Source organism: Marmota monax, unplaced genomic scaffold (genome assembly GCF_021218885.2).
Source record: "Marmota monax isolate L192 unplaced genomic scaffold, Marmota_monax_Labrador192_F-V1.1 WCK01_AAM20220418_F8-fsc00171, whole genome shotgun sequence".
NCBI lineage: Eukaryota > Metazoa > Chordata > Mammalia > Rodentia > Sciuridae > Marmota > Marmota monax.
In genome coordinates this window covers 725,179-749,050 of record NW_026694658.1, presented here as the reverse complement: position 1 = coordinate 749,050, position 23,872 = coordinate 725,179, and the positions used below count along the sequence as shown (strand labels likewise).

At 37.0% G+C, this 23,872-nt stretch overlaps 1 protein-coding gene across 1 annotated transcript in view; it reads left to right on the top strand.

Moving 5' to 3' along the window:
• Window positions 1–23,872, top strand: part of Aatf (apoptosis antagonizing transcription factor) — a 108,798-nt gene that overhangs the window by 43,619 nt on the left and 41,307 nt on the right. Inside the window, exons 5-8 of the mRNA XM_046423231.2 lie at window positions 546–660; window positions 2,663–2,858; window positions 3,493–3,657; window positions 5,128–5,211. Coding sequence (XP_046279187.1) covers window positions 546–660; window positions 2,663–2,858; window positions 3,493–3,657; window positions 5,128–5,211 — 560 coding nt within the window. The remainder of the gene's footprint in view (window positions 1–545; window positions 661–2,662; window positions 2,859–3,492; window positions 3,658–5,127; window positions 5,212–23,872) is intronic.

The following is a 23,872-nucleotide window of genomic DNA, read 5'->3' as shown; positions in this document are numbered from 1 at the left end:
TGAACAGGAATTTTCCATAAGGAAATATGTAAGAGACTGAGAGAATGATATGCAACTCAAGCCAGACAGAGACAGAGTATGGTGGTAGGAATCCTAGGACTGAGTTGTACTTTTTAGAAGAGGAGGAATTGCATTGATTGGTAAGATGGATAATCCAAGAGCTCAGAGAGTAACCTGTAGAAATATACCCAAGAAATTTGATGCCAAGGGCACACTTAAGTAGGTTATGATGACAGGAAGTTTGTCCAACTAAATAAATTTAAAAACTAAGCACTTATTGAAGTCTCATTATTTGCAGATAGTTTTTAAGCACCTTACACATATTATTGCTTGTTCCTCATAACAGCCCTATGAGGTAGGCATTGTTGTTATTTCCACTGGAAATTCTGTATTTCAGAGAGTTCTATATGTATCTGGCATGTTCCTCTGTCCTAACCCCCTCCACTAGAACTGCTCAGGAGACATAAGTTGCAGGTTTGCCCTCTTAGAAGAATTGTAGATGATTAATTGTACCTACAATTAATTGTGCTTCATTTCCTTCCCAGGTCACAAAGCTCTTAAAGCATTGTTGAGGTCACTGGTAGATCTTCAGGAAGAGTTACTTTTCCAGTATCCAGACACTAGACATCTAGTAGATGGGACGAAACCCAAAGAGGAAAGGTAAGGAGGAAACACAGCTATTGAATTGCTTATCTGGTTAGTTTCTCATGACTCATGACTGAGAAAACCAAGTCCTTTCCAGGTAGAGATCAGATTAGGTTTAGTAAAATAGAAAAAGCCCCTTACATTTAGCTGGTGGACAGGATGGCTTATTACTTGGGAGTTAGATTTGGGTTTTTATTATTAGCTCTGCCTGATTCCTTTCGTGGGCTTAGAAGACTCCCCTCCTCTTTAGATTCAAGGAAATTAGCAGATGAAAGTATATTTTGATTATTAATGTTTGGTTAGTGTTTATGAGGCACTTCGTGCCCCTACAATCCTAGTCACAATCCCTAGTCACAACTATCTCCTTTGATGAGGGGAAAAAACTGTTATTTTGAAGGGTGAAAAGATTTCAGAAAACAAGAGAAAAGTAATCCTTTTTCTTTGTGGAACTATCCTGTTTGATGAAGGTTTTGCTACCTGCCTGCTTTTTCCCAGAAAGGAAGCTCATATTTTGTTGAGTACCTGCTGTCTGTTGAGGACAGTAACACTGTAAGTGCAATTGCTATATAATGGGAGTGTGGTGGTATTACGTTTTCATGGCAGTTGTAGATATAGTTGTCCATGGGGGATTGATTTTTAGGACCCCACCTCGATACCAAAATCTGCAAATGCTCAAGTCCCTTATATAAAATGTCAGAGTATTTACCTATAACCTGTATTCATCCTCCTGTGTACTTAAGTCATCTCTAGATTACTTATAATACTCCATATGCTATAAACGCTACGTGAAGCTGGGCATGGTGGTGCACACAGCTTAGGAGGCTGAGGCAGGAGGATCACGAGTTCAAAGCCAGTCTCAGTAACTTAGGGAGGCCCTACACAATTTAGCGAGATCCTGTCTCAAAGTAAAACATAAAAAGGGCTGGGGATGTGGCTCAGTGGTTAAGCACTGCTGGGTTCAATCCTTGGTACCAAAAAAAAAAAAAAAAGAAAAAAAGCTTCTTGAATAGTTGTTTATTGTTTAGGGAATAATGACAAGAAAAAAGTCTGCACATGTTCAATACATATGCAATTTTTTTTTCTCTGAATATTTTCAACCCGCACTTGATTGAATCTTGTGGTTTCAGATCCTGTTGATACAGAAGGCTGTAGCTACACTACAGTTTAATGCTGATTTGGGTGCTTATACCCTTGAGTTTTCTTTACATTGAGCTTCTCTTCATTTGGTTCAACTAATATTATTCACCTTTCCAGAACAGTTGTTATAGAGACACGTTTCTCTTATTGATCTGGGGATTAAGGTCATAGAAATATGATTATATGTTTAATTTTTAAAGACCCTCCTATACGTACAGGCCTGGTTCATAGGCATTTCTAATACAGTTTTTACAACCTCATTTATTTTTATGGTTTGCTTACCTTTTAAAAATATTTTGAAACCCAAGTGCTTTTTATATTTATTAAAAGTTCCATGAGGCTGGGTGTGGTGATGATCCCAGTGGCTGGGAAGGCTGAACCAGGAGGATAGCCAGCCTCAGCAACTTAATGAGACCTGTTTCAAATTAAAAAAATAAGGTGGGCTGAGGATATGATGTGGTGGTTAAGATCCTTTAAGTTCAATCCCTGGTATCAAGAAAAAAAGTTCCACAAGTTTTTTGTTTTGTTTTAAATGCTTCAGGAGATTAAAGCCAGGGCATTGTACATGCTGGGGCAAGCACTCTACTATTGAGCTATGTCATCAGCCCTTTTGAGACAAGGTCTTGCTAAGTTGCTGAGGCTGGCCTTGATCTGATGATCCTCCTGCCTCTACCTGCCAAGTAGCTGAGATTATAGGTGTGTGCCACCATCCTTGGCTAAAAGTTACATGAGTTTTTGATTGATCTCATAAATACTCTTTTCAAACTAAAAAAGTAATCCCCTTATCTGTAGTATTATTAGTAGACAGCATAGGTAAAGGCCTAAATATCATGTGAACCTAGTTTTTTATTTAAACTCAGTGTTCTTACTGATTTTCTAGTGAGGAGATTTCTAGTGAAGATGATGAGCTAGTGGAAGAGAAGAAGCAGAGAAAGGCCCCACCGAAGAGGAAGCTGGAGATGGATGACTATCCCAGCTTCATGGCAAAGCGTTTTGCTGACTTCACAGTCTACAGGAACCGGACACTGCAGAAGTGGCACGATAAAATGAAGCTGGCTTCGGGAAAATTGGGGAAGGCAAGTGTGTGTCACAATACATTACCTGAAGCAGTTGTAAAGAAACTGGAACTATAGCTAGGATATTGTTATGTTTTGTTGTTGTTGTTTTTTTTTTTTTTTTTTTAAATATTTATTTTTTTTAGTTTTCGATGGACACAACATCTTTGTTTGTATGTGGTGCTGAGGATCGAACCCGGGCCGCACGCATGCCAGGCGAGCGCGCTACCCTGCTTGAGCCACATCCCCAGCCCCGTTTTGTTGTTATTAGTCATTTCTGTTGCAAAATTTACTGAATTTCTACCACTGGGGTTTATACCATTCACGATTGGATTTTTAACCTTATTCTTGAAGTTGAGGCCTTGTAAATGTTCAAGTGCTAAAAATATGAAATACTTTAAAGAAATGAATTTTAAAACAATTGTTATTAAAGGAGCAGAAGTTAATCTCCTGGCATAGGAAAGTGATATGACCTGCTTAAGACCTATTTTTTTTTTTTAGATCAATTACAGTTACTTACAAACTCAGTCCTTAACAGAAAGTCTCTTGAAAGGATGATTGTTTATTTCTCTGCTGACACAGAAAGAAAGAGAAGCCGATGTAACTGCTTTCAGCACTGACTTTTTGCATTATCTGACATTGAATGTTGTTGCAGGGTTTTGGTGCCTTTGAACGCTCAATCTTGACTCAGATCGATCATATTCTGATGGACAAAGAAAGATTACTTCGAAGAACACAGACCAAGCGGTCTGTCTACCGAGTTCTTGGCAAACCTGAACCAGTAGCTCAACCTGTCCCAGAGAGTTTGCCAGGAGAACCGGTAAGAACTCTTTGATTCAGGGTGATGATGAGGAAGACTTTATTTGAGGCTGACGAAATGAAAAACTTGTAGGTATTATATTACCTCTTGGTATGAGAGATTAATGAAAAAAAGAACGTGGCACTACTGTATTGAACTGTTGAGAAACAGTGTGGGGGGCTAAAATGAGGCTTTTATTAACTTTTGTGTGTCATCTTATTTTGAGTTTAATACAGAAGTCTAGTAGTGGAAGCATTCATAATTCAGTGTTTAAGGTTTAGTGTTTTTGATTTGGCCTTAAAAACAAACTCAGGGCCTGACACATGTTATACAAGCACTCTACCACCGATCAACCCCTTCATTCCTTAAGCTTCAGAGTTTTTTTGTTTGTTTGTTTGTTTTTTAATTTTTTTTTTTTGGTGCCAGGAATTGAACCCAGGGGTACTTAACCACTGAGTCACATCCCCAGCCCTTTTTTATATTTTATTAGAAGACAGGATCTTGCTGATTGCTTAGGGACTTGCTAAGTTGCTGAGGCTGGCTTTGAACTCATGATTCTCTTGCCTGAGCCTCCCAAGCCACTGGGATTACAGGAAACATTTTTGTTTTTTAATTATAGAAGTAGTATGTACTTAATACTTTTTAAGCTCATAAGAACTTGAAATGAATAGTAAAATTCCCTCTACTCTGAACATTGTACTTCTCAGATGATTGTTAATGGATGTTATGTGGTTTATGCATGTAGCATATACATATGTAAGAATATGATTATTCTTTTTTTTTACTAAATAGTATAGACTGTGTGTGTATGTGTGTGTGTGTGTGTGTGTGTGTGTGTAGTGAAATACTGCAACTTAAAATCTTACAAGTTATTTTTAAAAGTAGTATATCCTAGACATTTTTTCCATATCATTACATAAAAACCTACTTTATGTTTCCTAATGACTGCAGAGTAATCCATTACGTGGATGTATATAATAGTTTAATCAAACAACAGATAATTACATTGTCTCCAGTTTTAGAAACAGTGTTATAGAAAACATTTCTGAACATTTATATTTGTGTGATTCTGTGAACATATGGATAGATTTCTTAAAGCGAAAATGTTAAAATACATGAAATCCTGAGAGATGTTACAGAATTGCCTCCAAAAGGTTATGTTAATTTTTAGTCTTTCCAGCTGTATTTTCTAGTCTCCAGTATTGCCAGTCTTAGAAGTGAAAGTCGTATTTTTCTCATTTTAAATTGCATGATTTTAATTAGAATGAAGTTAAGCATATTTTCATATGATTTTGTGTTTCTTTTTCTGTTAGCTACTTGTTAATGTTTTTGACTATTTTTCTTTTGGACTATTTTGGGTGTGTTTTGTTTAATTTGAAGAGATCTTTATATCTTAAGGAGAACAGTACTTTCACTGTTAGATGTATATATAGTGGCTGTGTTACTTTGATAACCTTGTTGGAATTCACTCTTTTTTTCTCACTGATATAGGAGATCCTTCCTCAAGTCCCTGCCAATGCTCACCTGAAGGACATGGATGAAGAAATCTTTGATGATGATGACTTTTACCACCAGGTATGATATTTACTTTTTGGGCTACAAATCAGGTTTTAGCTAATAGAATTTTTTGAACAAAGGTTGCTTATTTGGAAGGAAGAGTCAGACAAGGAGTTAGAATTACTTATTCAGAATTGACTTATGTGTCATTCTGGGTTATTGTTTTCCTTCTATTTTATGTTTTCCTTGTGAAATGAAAAGAGCCACAACTACTTGGTTAGTTGTTGCTTGAATGTAAATCATTTGTAAAACAGTTTCAGTATCTTTGAGTCAGTTGGTTTATTCTTTCACAGCTATCTTTGATAAGCATCTTTTTGTGCCTACTCAAATCAGTTCATTATGTATTGAAGTGCTACTGTTCATTGTAATATTAATATAATGCTTTAAAGACAGAAAGAATTGGTAGAAGTTGGAGAATGGTCTAGTTCTCAATCTCTCTTTTTTTCTTTTTTGATTCTGAGGGTTAACCCAGGGATGAGTTGTCACTGAGCTAAATCCCTAGCTTTTTTTTTTTTGAGACAGGGTCTCACCAAGTTGCTGAGGCTGGCCTCCCAAGTTGCTGGGATTACAAGCATGCACCCCTGCCCCTGGCTCAATATCTCTTTATGAGTATCTCCCCTGCTTGTTTTCCTAGGATTTTCTGCTGGTATAATGCTATGTTTAATAATCCTGGTAACTGTTTAGGTGGACTAAACATTTGGGCTATTCTCTAAAGAACCAAAATAACTTCCTGTGTTCCTGGGTCTCTTGATAAATTATGTTTCTTAGTGAAATGTGCTTTAGGCTATATCCTTTCTTGCCCAGTTGAGAATGGAGGATGCTGTTCACCAGTATTATACTGAGTTTTGCTGAGCCGTTGTTTTTAGTGTATTAACTTTTGTCAGAGAATTTGGGACTGCTTTTTGAGTGTTTAGCTATGATGGCTGTACTGTGTATATGGGTGTGAAGGAAGAAACTTACTAGGAAAATTATGTGTAAAACCAGAACAATTGATTTTGTATTGGGAATACCTCTGATTTTATCCTAAAGAGAGAGACTCTCTAATCTTTTTTATTCATTCTATAAAGTTATTGCTATAAGTGAGTCTGAATGAGGGGGTATAGGAGAGGATTGATGTGGCCTCGGCTGTTCCTAGTCAGAGGTCCTTATTCCTTTTTCCTTTCTTTTTTTCTTGTATCCATTTGTCAGAAGAGTTGGAACTCTATTTTGTTCAGGAGTGTCTAAAGAAGTTCCTGATATGGGATATTAATGCTGTATAATTGTGTGAGATCATGGGAGACAATAAAAAATGCTCCAGTTCTCATTAATTGAAGTGTACATTGTTGGGTGGAAAGTGTGTCATAAATTAAATAGGCTTAATAAAATAAACTGAAATTACTGGGGAGAAGTTGCTTCTACTGGCAATCCAAGTTTTTTTTTTTTTTTTTTTTTTTTTCCTGGAGGTCTGTTTAAAAAAGAAATAGCATTACTTGATTGGCCCTTCATCCCAATTAATAATTTTAACTTCGATAAATTCTGATTTCAGAGTTATGACTAGTCACATCTTAGCTTTTCCCCTTGCTGGTTAATTGGGGTGCTAGGGTTAATCTAAATTAAAACTTAAACTAATAGAGGTCAGCAAGGCAGCCGAAACACCTGAGTGAAACAAATGGGGCTGCCAGGCACAACTTTATCTTGGCTGTTTCCCAAGAGGGAAGTGGCAGCAAATTGGAGTTGTTTCAGCCTTCTGTAAAGGTGAATGATGGGTGACACTTGTTAATGTACAGCATCTCCGGAAGCATTCCAGATTGCTTTGATTCTGTACCAACTGCTGCCATCCATGCACAGTCAGTAGGAACTGGACCAGTTGCCAACATCTGGAAGCACAGCAAGGAATGGGTGCAAGTCTTGAAACCCCACAGATTCTAAATATGGTGCTTAGAACTGTGCAGGCTTTAATCACTTACCACTCTTTGGCAGCAGGCTACGACAGCTTATCCTGGCCTCGTACATCACATCCCGACATCTGCTGAGCTGCAAGGCAGCTGCACATTCATTTTCCTTTCTTGCCTTTTCTCTTTGCTTCCTATTCCTCCTCTTTTTCCCACTCTCCCCTTGCTCCCTCCAGCCTCTCCTCCCTTCAGCTTTCCTCCCCCTCCCTGTATGCTTCTTGGGAGAGATGATCTGTAAAGATTACTCCTTCATTGTGTGCAAGTAATTGTGGTGATGCCAGGCCCTTGACAGACACAACGTAGCACCTGTTCTGCTGACCTGGTTAATTTCTTCTGTTGAGTGGGATTTGCCAGAGATTGGAGCTGAAGCCAATTCAATGATAAGGCTAAAGAAAATGGCTGTATGTTTTTGTCACCTCCCAATTAAATTGGCTTCATAAAGTGCTTTCCTTTATTTGTCAGTGTAGTAAGCCTGAGCTAAGTGTTGCATTCAGAAATGGTACAATGTATTACAATGGGCCTGAGTTTTCATTTGTGTGTGTGTGTGTGTGTGTGTATTTAATGTGGTTGTATAAAAGAGCTGGGTGATAAATATAGTACATTTTTTCCTTTTTTTTTTTTTTTAATTCTTTTTTTAAATCCCATACTTGAAGCCAGACTCTTTGGGCCCATGTTTTGTAAAAAAGAGATTATAGCCACATTGAATTTTAATGTTTCATTGTAAGGGTTTAAAGGCTTACTTGGTTAATTCAGGTGTCATGAGGCTGTGTAAATGGCCTAACTACTGAGAATGACATGTAGGGTCAGAACTACCCTCCCCCAACCCTGTGCATGCCCACTCTTTTTTATTCTCTTTATTTCTTAATGGGCCGTAAGTTACTATAAGTTTTAAAATAATTCTATGTTATATAATACTGGTGTATATGTATATATGTACACATGAATGAAAATATACATATAGTGGCACTGAAGACAGTGTCCGTATATCATAAATAACCTTAGCATTTTCAGAGTTGAAAAGATTGTTACAAGAAGCAGAGTCCCTGAAAAGTTAAGTAACTTCCTTGGAGTCATATAACAAGTGGCAGCACTAGTACTTGATCTCAAGACAGCTTAGACCAACTTTTGTTTTTACTATATACTTTATTTCTTGAATATTTCATTCTTCAGCCATAAAAAAGATTTCACTATAGTATTACAGTTTTCAGTTTGTAAATAAATAAGCTTCATTTTCTTAGAACTGGAAGAAATATTATGTTGTTAGAAACTAATTTTTTTTCCTAGAAGGCAAATGATTTATTGAACTCCTGTTACTTAACAATTCTAATGAAAAAATTAGTTTTCAGTTTTGTTACTGGTTTGTTTACAAACTAGAATTGCTGAAAGCTTGAAGTATAGCCAGTGGTGAAGGTTTCTATGAGAGTAACTGTTCACCTGCTACAGAAAAGCATTGTAAGGTTTTACTTTCAAATGGAATTAGTTTGCATTTGGCCTATTTCTTGTCAAAGCAATCCCTAAAGACAATTTCACAAAACATGAAAGTTGTAAATGACCATGAAGGTTGAGCCATTCAGAAATGTTTTCAGTATCTGTTTTTCGTTTTTATGATTCTGTCTGCTACTTTGTAACTTTAACTTCTTTTAAAATGTGTTTTCTTTATTATTATTTAAGGTTTTTCTTTTGTATTTATTTTTTAGTTGTAGTTGGACACAATACCTTAAAAAATACATAAAGGTATTGTTTTGCTTTTTTAAACCATCAGATGATTTTTGGTAAGCTTGGGTTCTTAGAAAATTGGGGAAGAACCAACATTTTCTGAGCATTAGTTATGTACCAACTCCCACAATAAGTAGAAAGGTGTTTGATATACATCTTTATTTAATCCTCACAAGATCCCCAATATTGTGTTTCAGCTATACCTAGAAATAAGCTATATGGAGTGACTGGTTTTATTTTCATATCCCAGATCTCAAATTAGTTTCTTGTTACCTCATGAGGTGTTTTGTTCTGAAAGGACTAATTGAGCTTAGCTGTTGACAGATCGATACCTGGATTTCTAAGGGTTCATTAGGATTTTGTATGTTGCTTCTAGCTCTGTTTAGTTTTGATCTGGTTTGTCCTGTCACTTTGAATCTAGCCAGGAGTGTCTAGAGAAAGGCATAATGGGTTTTGCTCTTTCGATGACCACTTTGATGAGTTAAATTTCTTCTTTCATTTGCTATCAGGACATTTCTATAACTGACCTTGCCACATGCTGGACTTCTGTGTCCAAGACATTTGATAATGCCATAAACAAGTAATTACTAATTTGGTGAACTATTAAAAGTCAATAATGTTGAGAAATAGAGAAGAGGCATGCTTTCTGACAAGATGGTTTTCTTTAATTAAATTGGTGAGTGATTAATATGGACAGTTGATGTGGTGGCTTTAATTGTATGCATTTAGATCTTAGTGTGAATAAGGGAGGTCTCAAGACATCTTTGTAGTTAATGACAATATAATATTCTTACTGTTGGTATGTGATGATAGTTAATAACATGTTTTAAAGTTTGATTTGAACTTATTCCTGCTAATGAGTTATTGGAAAATAGATGCCTTTTGTTCAGAGCAGTCTTTTGTTTTAAATTTTACTTTAAAATGTTGCTGTTATTTGAAATCTGGATAAAGTTTCTTGAAAATTTGATAAAATTTGTTGCACGTGGATTTATGGAGATTTAAAGATGAAATATGAAGTACATAAATTTGAAAATTGAAATTATGGATGAAGATATAGTACAGCAATAATCAGATTTTGGGGGGCATAGTAATGATGTTTTAAAAATCCAAACTAAATATTAATGTCCAATTAAACTAATTTTAGTAATTACAATATTATTTTGTGTACCATATATAAGAATTATTTGAGGTACTTTGTAGTTCTTATGCTCTCTCTTTTAGATACCTTCCAGTGCTAATGCCGCCATTGTGTATCTGTCAGTGTTGAGACCCAAGTATGATATCAGTATTGTCAATTGATGGCTGGCCTGAGCTCACTATTGTGGAGGCCACTCAGAACAGAAGGATAAAAGCCACATTTTATTTAATTTTAATTTTTATTTATTTATTTTTAAAATACCTTTATTCTACTTATTTATTTTCATGTGGTGCTGAGGACCGAACCCAGGGCCTCAAACGTGTTAGGCAAGCACTCTACCGCTGAGCTATAGCCCTAGCCCCAAAAGCCACATTTTAAATTCAAGATTCAGAAATTTCATTGAATAGCAGCAACAAGGAAAGGTAGATGTGACTGGCCCTCATTTCTTCAGTTCCTACCTTTAAAAATCAGAGCATGGCAAAGGCCTGAGCCAGCCTCAGCAAAAGCAAGGTGCTAAGCAACTCAGTGAGACTCTGACTCTAAATAAAATATAGAACAGGGCTGGATATGTGGCTCAGTAGTCGAGTGCCCCTGAGTTCAATCCCCGGTACCCTCCTTAAAAAAGTAGTATAGGAAATGAAAATATGCTCTGTGATTCAGCTGTGAATAATATTTATATATTTATAATGTAACCACTGAATATTAATGTGTCAAATGTTTAAAAAAAAAAAACAGCATGGGAGTTGGGAGTATGGCTCAGTGGTAAAGCACTTTGCCTAGCATGAGTCAGGCCTTGGGACTGATTTAAACTAAGGTAAAATCTCAGAGCAAAGCCTCAAACACGTCATTTTATGGGACTAACCAGGAAAGAGAAGAATTGGCTTAGAACGTTTAAAGACACTTTTTCAAACATAAGTGATACCCTGAGAATTGCTAGGAAAATATGTGGCCCAAATTAACTTTTTTAATACTAATAAGCCCAGTATCATCTGGCTGAGTGTAAATTAAACACAGGATTCCAGTGGTATTTTAGTAGCCCCAAATGAAGAATTTGGTACTCTTCAAAAAATGTGGAATACCACCTCTTCACTCAAGTTGACATGTTGTATTAAATTATATTTTATATACTGTTCAAAGTAACTCATAGGGAAATGATTTAGCAAAGGAAGGGGAAGTTAATAAGCATCTTCAAAAATTTTATGTGTATTATGGATCTAGAGTAGAATATAATTGTTTTAAAGTTGGATAACATCTCTGGAGACCATCAAATATAAACTTTTTCACAAATGAGGAAATTGGAGCCCAGATGAAGTATATAACTGGATAAGGTCATCCTGCTTAGTGAGTTACATTGAAACTCAAGTGTACTTGCTTCCAATGTGATTTTCTTTCTATCTTGTTATGCTGCCTTTTGATTGGACAAGTTTGAAAATTTCCTTTTCAGATATATGTCTGTTTAGTTTGGAGATCTGTATCCTGATAATTCACTTGTATCACTTTTATACAATTATGAATTTTATTCAGTTAACATTTGTTATGCCAAATGCTAGATTTATAAAGCTTAATATAAAAAAAAAACCACTTTCTCAAGAAATTTGTGTTATTTATCAAGAGGGAGAGTCTCTAATTTAGTATAGTTGCATAGCTGCTCTTTTAAAAGTGCGACTTTATGGGGCTGGTCTGTGGCTCAGTGGCAGAGCACTTGCCTAGCACAGACCTGGGTTAGATCCTCAGCACCACATAAAAATAAATAAAACAAAGGTATTGCGTCCAACTACAACTAAAAATAAATATTTTTTTTAAAAGTGTGACTTTATACTTAAAATTTTAAGTGGAAAAAATAAATGATGAAAAAGAGCAATCAAGTCCTTGATATAAAATTTAATACAGGTAATCTTCATGTAAAAAAGACAGTGTTGTCTTATCACTTAAAAGATCTTAAGAGAGGCTGTTTGATATAAGCCTGAATAATATAAATTCTCTGTTTTCCAAGAGTGCAGCCATTGTTAGAAGCCATATTGAGATACCAATATCTATTAAAACTTACTTCAGGATGTAAGAGGTTGGTGATACATACAGGAGGGTTCTTTTTTTTTTTTTTTTTTTTTTTTTGTGGGTGTTTGAAAACTTCTGTGATTAAAAAGTTAAAGAGAAGAAAAGCCTTCAGATTTCTTTTTTCCTTCCATTCATTTATTCCACCAGTATTTGAGTATTTACTGTGTATTTATTGAGAAACTCTTCTAGACTGTACAGTCCAATGTAATAGCTACCTGCCACATGTAGTGATTAGAATTTAAATTTTGATGAATTAAAATAGAATATTGGGAAGTATAAATATAGAATATTGCTATCTTCACAGAACATTATCTTGGAGCTTTGGTAGAGGTTGAAAGAATATAAAGTTCCAGCCCTTGTCAGCTTTCACTGTAGCTTAGATAGGATCAAACAGAAAGTATGTTGTGACAAGTGCAGTGGAGAAGATAAAACTGTGTATGGTAAAAGCAAGTGCTAGGATAGGAAAGTGATGGTTACTGTTTTTATTCATGATGCCCAGGGGATAAAATGGTATTGAGCAGAGACTTGAGGAAGTAACTAACAAAGCCATGCAAATATTTTGGGGAAGAACAGAGGAGGGCAGATACTAGCATGTTCTAGAAGGCCAGTGTCACTGGGGTGGAGTAGGGAAGAACTAATGATAATGGTAGCAGAGGAGGTCAGAGATGAGGGGACCAGGTCTTGTAGCACCTCATGGGCCACTGTAAGACTTTGAGGACACTGGGAGGTGAAACCATGAGAAGGTTTTGAACAAAGGAGTAACATGAGTAGACAGCTATCCTGAAGGGGTCACTCTTTTTTTTTTTTAATGTTTATTTATTTTTGTTTTCGGTGGACACAACATCTTTGTTTGTATGTGGTGCTGAGGATCGAACCCGGGCCGCATGCATGCCAGGCGAGCGCGCTACCACTTGAGCCACATCCCCAGCCCCATTGAAGGGGTCACTCTTATGACTGTGTTGAGAATAGGAGGAACAAGGTGGCAAACGGGACCAGTTAGGAGGCTCTAGTGATAATTCTGGCAAGAAATGGTGGTGGCTTAGACTTGTGTGGTTTTGGAGGGAGAAGTCCTTGGATTTTGGTGGTGTGTTGAAGGTTGAGCTGGAAGAATTTGTATGTGGAATGTGAAAAGAAGACAGTCAAGGGTGACTTTAAGGTTTTTGGCCTGAGCAACTGGAAGGATGAAGTAAAACTTGTTTATGCAACTCATAGTTTTATATGTAGAAAATACAAAAGAAGCCACCAAAAAGATTACTAAAGCTGAAAATTTAGCAAGTAACAGGTTACAAAATAAATATACAATAATCAGTTATGGTTCTATACACTTAGCAATGAGTGATCTGTAAAGGGAACTAAGAAAACAATTCCAAGGCTGGGGATGTGGCTCAAGCGGTAGCGCGCTCGCCTGGCATGCGTGCAGCCCGGGTTCGATCCTCAGCACCACATACAAAGATGTTGTGTCCGCTGAGAACTGAAAAATAAATATTAAAACATTCTCTCTCTCTCTCTCTCTCTCTCTCTCTCTCTCTTTGAAACAAACAAACAAACAAAAAAGAAAAAAAACAATTCCACATATAATAGCATTCAAAAGAATGCTTAGGAATAAATTTTACCAAGGAGGTAAAAGACTGGCAAACAGAAAACTGTAAACATTGCTGAAATAAATAAAAGATCTATATAAATAAGAACTATTTCATGTTCATGGGTTAGTAGACTTAATGTTGTTAAGATGGGAACACTCCCCAAACCGAGTTAAAAGAATTCCATATAACCCCTATCAAAATCACAGTCGCTGCCGGATACAGGGGCATACACCCGTTATCCAGTTACTCAGGAGATTGAGGCAAGAGGATTGCATGTTAAAGGCTAGCCTCAGCAACCTCTCAAGGCCCTATCTCTAAATAAAATATAAAAAGGGTTAGAGATGGGGCTCAAGTGATAGAGTGCTCCTGGGTTCATTCCCTGGTACCAATAATAATAATAATCACAGTTGCCTATTATTATTATTATTATTATTATTGGCAGAAATTAAGCTGTTCCTAAATTTTATATGGAAATATAAAAGGACCCAGAAAAGTCAAACTGATCTTGATAAAGAAGAACAAAGTTGAAGGACTCGATTACTACAAAGCTAAAATAATTAAGACAATGTGGGACTGGCATAAGGTTAGGCATATAGATCAATGGAATAATATACTATTTAGAGTCCAGAAACAAACCTTAATATTTATGGTCAGTTGAGGGGAGGAAATAGATAATATTTCTTTTTTTTTGGAGGGGATGTGGCAGGGGATTGAACTTCAGGCCTGTGCTTTCCAACCTTGCTCTCTACTGCTAAGCTACACTCCCAGCCCATCACTTGATTTTCTCTCTTTCTTTATTTTCTCTCTCTCTCTCTCTCTCTCTTCTCTCTTCTCTCTTCTCTCTTTTGCTGGGGATCAAACCCAGGGCCTTGTGCATGTGAGGCAAGCACTCTACTAACTGAGCTTTATCCCCAGCCCCATCACTTGATTTTCAACAGGGGTATTAACACAGTTCAGTGGAGGGCAGATTAATTTTTTCAATAAATGGTATCAGGACAGCTGGATATTCACATGCACAAGAATGACATTTATACAAAAAATGACTCATGAAATATCATAGATCTAAGTATAAAAGCAAAAGGTTTAAAGCTTTTAGAAGAAAACATAGGAATAAATCTTCATGACCTTCATTTAGGAAATGCATTGTTAGATAGGACACCAAAGCATATGTGACAAAAGAAAAAGTAGACAAATTGATTGAAATCTAAAAATTTGAGTTGTAAATGATACCATCAAGAAAGTTAACAAGACAAGGGCTTGGGAGTAAAAAGACAAACCACAAAATGGGTAAAAATACTTGCAGGGCATATATCTGAGAAGGGGCCCATATCTAGAAAATATAAAGAGTTCTATGCAGCTCAATAATAAAAGACTTATTACTTGATTTTTAAAAATGGGCACAGGATCTGAGTAGATATTTCCCCACAGAAGAAATATACATGACCAGTAAGTACAGGAAAGGATGCTTAACATCTTTAGACATTAGGGAAATGCAGAACTAACCACAATGAATACCACTTCACACCCACTAGAATGGCTATATCAGAAAGATGGTAGCAAGTGTTGACAAAGGAGTAAAAAATTTGGAATCCTCATATGTTGCTGGTGGGTATATGAAATCAAGCCACCTCTATGGAAAAGCTTGGCGCATCTCAAAATGTTAAACATAGAATTACCACATGAGCTAGCAGTTCCACTCCTAGGAATATACCCAAGAGAAATGAAAATGCATCACACAAAATTCTTGTACATGAATATTTACAGTATTACTTATAATAGCCACAAAATAAATCTCTTAAATATCACTCAGTTGATAAATGTATAAATAATGTGAAATATGCATATACTTGAATTATTTGACCATAAAAGAAATGAAGTACTGATAGATACTACAACATGGATGAACTTGAAAGTCATCATGCTAAGTGAAAGAAGCATGTCACAAAAAGGCATGTATTATTTGATTCCATTAATATGAAATGTCCAGAACAGGCCCATCTCTGGGGAGGGGGATTGGATTAATGGTTGCCTAGAGCTGAAGTGTTAGGGAGAATGGGGAGTAAGAAGTAATGGATTTCTTTTTGGGATGATGATTATGTTCTAAACTTAAATGTGGTGATGATTACATAGCCCTGTGAATATACAAAACTGTTGACTGGTCTAATTCAAATTGATGAATCATATGGTATGTGGATTATATCTGAATAAAACTTTAAATTATCATATATATATATATATATATATATTTTTTTTTTTTTCCAGTTGTCAATAGACCTTTATTTTATTTATTTATATATGGTGCTGAGAAATGAACCCAGGGCCTCCCACATGCTAGGCAAGTACTCTATCACTGAGCCATAACTCCAGCCCTTTCAAATTATGTTTTAAAAAGAAGGGAGTATTCCACTGTGTCAGATGCTGCAGATAGACCAAGTAAGATGAGGATTAAGAGAATTGGCTTCGGTTTTAGCAGTTTGGAAGTCATTGGTGACCTTGATGAGGCGTTTTGGGTAGAGTGGTGGGTGAGTTCAAGAGAGAATAGAAACAAATACATTGGAAACAGTAAGTGTAGGCACCTTTTAAAGAGATTTGCTACAAAGAGAATAGAGAATTAGGGTATCAAGTAGAAGAAGAAGTAAGGGTTGGAGACAAAGTTTTGTTTTCAAGATAGTAGATGTCTTTTGTATGCTGATGGAAAGGATCCCAGTAGAGAGGGAAAAATTGATATTGTAAGAAAGAGGTGAAAATTGCTGATAAGTTCACAAGTAGATAGGGATTGGTCTGATGGACAGGAGGGAAGACAGAGCGTGTGAGTAGGGTAGCAAGTAGATAAGGGCTGTGAGCCTGGGAAAGCTCTTGTCTGAGTACCCTATTTTATTTTTTGTGACTTAAGCCAAGAGTGAGATGTAGGAGAATCTGGAGGCATGAGAAGAGGAAGGGAAAGTTTCCTTTAAGAGTGGGAGAATGAAAAGACTATAGACCCGTCAGGTAGCACTAAAGGCCCATGTAGTGTTAGTGGTAATGACTTTAAGGCAAGTGAGACCATGTTCATAGTCTTATCTTTTTCTGTAGCTATGTTCAGCCTCATGGGTACAGATATGGAGATTTAACTTGGTTTGGAGTTTTTTTTTTTTTTTTTTTTAACAGTACAGGTACATAATCCCCTCTGCAATTCTGAAATCAAAAGAGTTCTGAAAACTCAGTTTCTAATTTGTTTGGTGAGTTTGACAGCACTTGATCTGAATGGTTGTGAAGCTATTTATAGACTTTGTCCCATTTAGTGGGACTGTGCCTGTGTTTTTTTTTTTGTTTGTTTGTTTTTTACCTTTATTTTTGTTTGCTTGTTTATTTATTTATTCATTTATTTATTTTAATGTGCTGAGGATCGAATCCAGCGCCTCAACTGGGTAGAGATTGCACTCTACCACTGAGCCTCAACCCTAGCTCCCTGTGCCTGTATTTTGCTGCACAAATGTTGGGGTGCTATACCAGACTTCTGGGGCATTTATGATATATACCCTATATTCCCATCCTAAAATTCTAAAAATCAAGACATCCATTCTCAAGGGTTTGTGGATCTGTTTGACAAAGCTGGACAGCCTCAAGGGATTTGAGGATGTGTATGAGAAATGATTATCCTGAGGGACTACAGAATCTCATTCACCTAGAAAGGGAGAAAGTAAGCACATGAAGAGAAGATGAGGGATGCTGGAAAGGTGGCAGGATCAATGGACTATTGATCTTGGTGGGGCTGAAGAATTTTTTTTATTTTATTTATTATTTATTTTATTTTTATTTTGGGGGGGCTGAAGAATTATTGGCATGTAAATGCTAGTTGGAGGATGCTGGTAAGGTAGGGAGAGTTTGTTTCAGCTGGGCTTTTAATCCTTAAAGGGTATAATTACAGAATACAAGTTAGTACTACCTTTTCAGTATCTTACTTGTGAATCCTCTGGTTCAGAGTAAATGGTTTATTCTTTCAACACAACATGTTGTGTTATGTCATTAAAAGAAGCATCTCTAGCCAGTGCTTTGGTGCTCACCTATAGTCCCAGCAACTCTGGAGGCTGAGGCAGGAGGTTCACAAGATTGAGGCCAGCCCCAGAAATTTATCAACAACCTATCTCAAAATAAAAAAGTAAAAAGGGTCAGGGATGCAGCTACACACCTAGCACATTTTGTACATTGTTACTTTTAGGATAGATGAGAGTAACCTAATACAGTCACTTAGTTCTTATAAAATTATTTTTATTTGTAGGAAAAAGAAAGGAAAAACACATTCACAGGAAGTTCCATAGCATTTGAATTGCTTACTGCTTATTCTGTCTTTACACATCAAGGCTTAATACCAAAAATGATTTACTTAACTTCTAGTTAATAATTAGGCGTCTGAAGACACTATATACTATGCCTAATGGAATATACGTGATCTGATGAGAAACTTTTCTGTTTTGACTAATAAATTTTAACCCAAATGGCCAAGCTTAGTGAAATATTATGGCCTTTAAAATGTTTTAGGATTTGTTCTAAGAACATTGTTACTTCATTCAGTGAATGAATTTATTGTCCTACCAAATCATAGGCCTTACTTCTAGCTTGAGCAGAGGTGTGACGCAACACTGAATCAAAAACTGGAAAAACCGGGGCTGGGGATGTGGCTCAAGCAGTAGCGCGCTCACCTGGCATGTGTGTGACCTGGGTTCGATCCTCAGCACCACATACAAACAAAGATGTTGTGTCTGCCGAAAACTAAAATGTAAATAAAATATTAAAAAAAAAAACTGGAAAAACCTATGGAATCTTTGAGGACTCTGGGCAGAGCTGGCTTGACTTGTTCAGTGGTAGCCTCTGGCTATATATAATCTTATATTAATAATCAAAGGTGAGTTATTGTAACTAAGTATTAAGATGCTTCCACAAGTCCAGTGACTGGGCAGTCTGGACAACTGAGTGAAATTCTTCCTCAAGATTTAAAAAAAAAATGGGGGTGTAGTTCAGTGGTAGAGCACTTGCCTAGCATGTGAGGCTCTGGGTTCAGTCCCCAGTATCAAAAGAAAAGGAAAAAGATCCTTCTGGAACTCTGTTCACTCATTTCCTTCTCCCGTTTGTTATTATTATAAGTTTTATACTTGCTCTTGGAAAAGTTAGATGCTTTTTATCCTTGTTTGCAAGTTTGACTACTAGACTCTTTGATTTTGGAAATATTGAATTATCACTGTATGTAAGGCAGTGGGTAGAATTCTGGCCAGGGTATGAGAATTTAAGTGAGACCTGCTGCCCTCCAACAAGAAGCTTATAACAAAGCATTAGAGAGAACAAACATATATAGCCAGAATGCTTGGTGAGGGGGTATTAAAGAATTCAGAAGAGGGAGAAATTAATAATAGCATAGGGGAATTGGAGAAGGCTCCAGGGAAGGATGACTTTTTTGATTTAGGCCTTCAGAGAAGAATAGATGGAGTTGTAGATAGGCTGAGATGGAAGGAAGGTCTTCTAGACAGAGAGATTATATTGTCAGTAGATGGTAGAGGAAGCCAGGTATGGTGGCACATGCCTGCAGTCCCAGTTTACTCAGGAAGCTGAGGCAGGAGGATTGCAAGTTTGAGGTCAGTCTTGGCAACTTAGTGAGGCCCTGAGCAACTTAGTGAGACTCTGTCTCAAAATAGAAGATAAAAATGGTTGGGGATGTGGCTCAGTGGTTAAGTGCTTCTGGGTTCAATCCCCAGTACTGAAAGAAGAAGAAGAAGAAAAAAAAAGAGGAAGGTAGGGCAAGCTGGGGTCATGGAAAGAAAATAGCAATCAATTCAAATAGAATAAATGATAAGGGGGAGCACTTTTGCTCCATTTTATCATGAATTAGTCTGGAAGAACTTAGTATCTTCCAAACTAATATTTACATCTTTTCATTATGCCTAATGGAATATATGGGATCTGATGAGAAACTTTTCTGTTTTGACTAATAAATTTTAACCCAAATGGCCAAGCTTAGTGAAATATTATAGCCTTTGAAATATTTTAGGATTTGTTCTAAGAAAGAACTTAGTATCTTCCAACCTAATGTTTACATCTTTTCATTCTGCTTTTCTCTCATTTCACTTTTATTTGTTACCTACTTTTGGAAATCATGAGAAAGAAAAAACAATTATACATGTTGATTGTTAGCAACTGTGGTGACTTAGCTGTGGAAGGTTGAATTTTTTTCCCTCAAATAGAGTTTAGGAATTATCTATGAGTATTATTATTTGATGTTGACAATACTTTTATGTATTGAATACTTACATTTTGCTAAGTGTTTTACTTTCATCATATTTTTAATTCCCAAAGCAACTTTCTGTACTACAATTTTAAAAATAAGGAATCTGAGTTTCAGAGAGGTCAGATATCTTGTCTCAGAGCTGAAGTTAAAAACCCAGGTATTTGGGGCTGGGGATGTGGCTCAAGCGGTAGCGCACTTGCCTGGTATGCGTGCGGCCCGGGTTCGATCCTCAGCACCACATACACACAAAGATGTTGTGTCCACCGAAAATTAAACAATAAAAATAAATAAAAATTAAAAAAAAAACAACCCAGGTATTTACAGTTACATTGAACTGTATGGCACACACATTCACATCAATGAAAGCTCCTTAGAAAGATCTTAGAAAATGGGAGGATTCAAGAAAGCTATTTCCTAGATAAAAGATATTTAGATAGCAAACATTGTAACAAAATTAATTTAGACCTTTATTACAAAAGTATCAGATATCTTTCTTGCAGTAAAAGGTCTGACCCAAAGAGACTGCAGAAAAGGTCGGGGTATTGGGGGTTTGTCGAAGCATCAAAGATCTGTAACCAATTTTCTTTTCCTGAGAAGAACAACTTTTTTCTTTGGAATACAAGATTCAAGAGATCGTATAGATCTACAATATTTTTTAACAGTAAAGAGGTGGGAAATATTTTGAGACTTTTAAATGGTTTTTTGTTTTTAATTCAGGTACACTTGGAATGGTTAAAGAAAAGTGGGGGTCATTGTAACTCACTTAAACCATCCAGGTTTGTCAGACCATCCTATGTGTTTTATTATGTAGGCCATCCACCTGTATAGTACAAGTGAGAAGGGGAGTAGTGTCTAAGGAAGAGTGGCAATGACAAAAACTTATCTAAAAGAATTTAACTAAAACAGGTAGGTTCCTCAGTTGTTTATGTAGATAGTGGAACTCTGGGTCAGTCATGAGATTATTCAATGTGATTCCTTTTGTTGAAATACAATGAAGAGTGATGTGGGTATAAATGATAAACAAGAAGTCAGACATTTTTTCCCAGAAGGATTTCCCGCTCTGTGCAGGTACTTACTGAGCTCCTTCAGTGGGCCACGCAGGGCCAGGATGGTGAGCACAGTCAGCTAGAGACTCTATTCTCTGTGAAGGCACCCTCAGCTAGTAGAGAAAATAGATACTAATCAAGTCATCTGCTAATGTAAATTAAGTACAATAGACATAGTGCGTGTGGGGAGGGGGGCATGGTTAAAAATGTTTCCCTGAGGAAAAGATGGTTAAGCTGAGAATTAACCAGTGAGTACAGAAGAAGGAGGAGGTAATGTTGCTTCTGGAAACCTGTTCTAGGTGGTGCATGTTCAAAAAGAGCCCCATGGCAGGAGTGAGCATTGGGCATTTCAAGTATAGAAGGAAGTCTAGTGGGCAAGTGGAAGGCTGCTGGGGCACAGACCTGGAAGTTGAGCTTCCAGTGGAGAGGTAGGTAAGGAACCAGATAGTGTCCTGACACACTTGCATTTGAAGATAGTAGTCTAACTACAACAAGGAGAGCAAAATGGGGGAGGGACGAGAGGAAATCATGACACTAGCTCAGGTGAGAGCACATGTGCTTTGATCTCCATTGCTTTCCCTTTACACTGGGTTAATAGTTATGGAATGAATGAAGATGATGTTAGAACATAGGCAGTGGTAATAAGCAGATTCCTGAACATAAGACTTGGAGCTAGATTAAACGTTGGGGATAATGGGAGGGGTATTCTAGGGATAACTCTTAAGATCATCAAAGCCTTGAGAAGGAAACTCTTGGGGAAGGTATATGAGGAGAAAAGAAAGCTTGGAACTGAATCTTTAGGAGTGTCAGTACATTAGTTAGTGGCTGCATAGAAGAGCTGGCTGAATATGGAATCAAACCAGAGGGATGCCTCATGGTGCCAAGAAAAGTGTTTCAGGAAAGTGAGAATGTCCAGTGTCACTTGCTTCTTCAAGAAGTCTAAAGGGTAAGTGATGACAGAGCCCATTAGGCATAGAGACCTTGAGACCTAGGACCACTCATTTCAGTAGAGTAATGGAAACAGAAATATTAAGTGGTGGAGTTGAGTAACGAATGGGCAATGTGGAAAGGAGAGGTCCCTACAGGTAGTGGTCTTTTTAGGCCAACTTTATACCTTGACATGTACAATGATTCTTTTTTTTTTTTTTAATATTTATTTTTTAGTTTTAGGTGGATACAATATTTTATTTTTATGCGGTGCTGAGGATTGAACCCAGTGCCTCACACGTGCTAGGCAAGTGCTCTACCACTTGAGCCACAACCCCAACCCCATGTACAGTAATTCTTTCCTAGCTGTTTGAAATTATAGTCTATGCAGATTTATTTATTTATTTATTTTGTACTTCAAATGTGGTATATAAAAATTGCACGTACTCCTTTTAGGGATCATTTGAAAGACTAGTGAGCCCTGAAGGTGGAAAAAGGTGGTAAGTGGGAGGCAGAACCTGAACAGAATTCTTAGGGGGGAGAGAGGGGAAGCAGAAGGAAGAGTAATCCCAAACCTTGGGAGTCTGTCTTTGTATCCCAGTGAGGGAGGGGCTGGAATACACAGGAGAGGAGTAGGGAGTCTAAGGGCTGTCTGCCACAGGGCAACCAAGTTAGAGAAAGGATTGCCTGAAGCTTTTAAAGATGTCTCAGACATCTGTAGCTGTGGACCCTGGAAGCTGGAGACGTTGGAATTTATAACACTGAGTCACAAATTCAGAAAGCCAGGGACTGTGTAGCCATAAAAGCAAATATTTTAAAAATTACTTAGTTTTTCAACAAGGGTGCCAAGTTCAGGTGTACCTGTAGTCCCAGCTCCTTAGGAGGATCCCTTGAGCCCAGGAGCTCAAGGCTAGCCTGGGCAACATAGTGAGACCCTATCTTAAACAAAAGAGTAGACTCCTCAACAAATGTTGTAATTGGATATGACACATATAAGAATGACATTGGCCCCTACCTTTTGCCACACACGACAATTAAAATGGATCTTGGACCTATGTAGAAAGCTCTTAGGGAAAAACACAGGACTAAATCTTCATAACCTGGGGTTAGGCAGTTGTTTCTTAGATACAATAGTAAAGGCATAAATGGCAGAAGAAAATATTGGGTTATAAAAAAACTAAAAAAAACTTCTGCTGCATGCTGGGTGGCACATTCCCATAATCTCAGCAATTCTCAATCCCAGTGACTCAGGATGCTGAGGCAGGAGGATTGAAAGTTCAAGGCCAGCCTGGGCAACTTAGCAAGACCCGTCTCAAAATAGAAACTAAAAAGGTCTGGGGATGTAGCTCAAGAAGAGCACCCCTGCGTTCAATTTTCTATAACACGAACATACACACACCTTCTGCTGCAAATGATATAAACCATCAAGAAAGTGAAAAGACACCACAGAATGGGATTTGATAAGGGACTGTTATCCAGAATATATAAAGATTTCTTACAACTTGATAACAAAAAGACAATCCAATTTTTACATGGGCAAAGGCTTTTAATAGATATTTCTCCAAAGAAAATATACAAATGGCTGGTAAGTATAGGAAGATGCTTTACATCATTAGCTGTCAGGAAAAATGCAAATCAAAACCACAGTGAGATACCACTTCACATTTAACGGGATAGCTATAAGTCAGTGTTTACACTGTTATTACTAAGTAAATGTCCACAAGCAATGTACTGTCATTACATTTTCTTTTGTAAGTTTTTTACTGGAGCTTATAATGCTGATTTTTGAAAGGTATGCTTAGTTTTCTGTATAGCTATTGTGGTTTTTCTCCCTCATATACTCCACATTCCTCAAATATACAAAATAACTTGTCATTTTCTCCCTCCCTCCCACTTTGGCTGCTTGGAAACCTTACTCCAAAAGTTCTCTGGGCTCTTCCTTTCTGAAATGGTGGCTCTTGGCCTGGGCCATCTGTTCCTGTTGCCCTTACCTCTTTCCTGAGTTAGACCTGTTGTCTAACATCTCA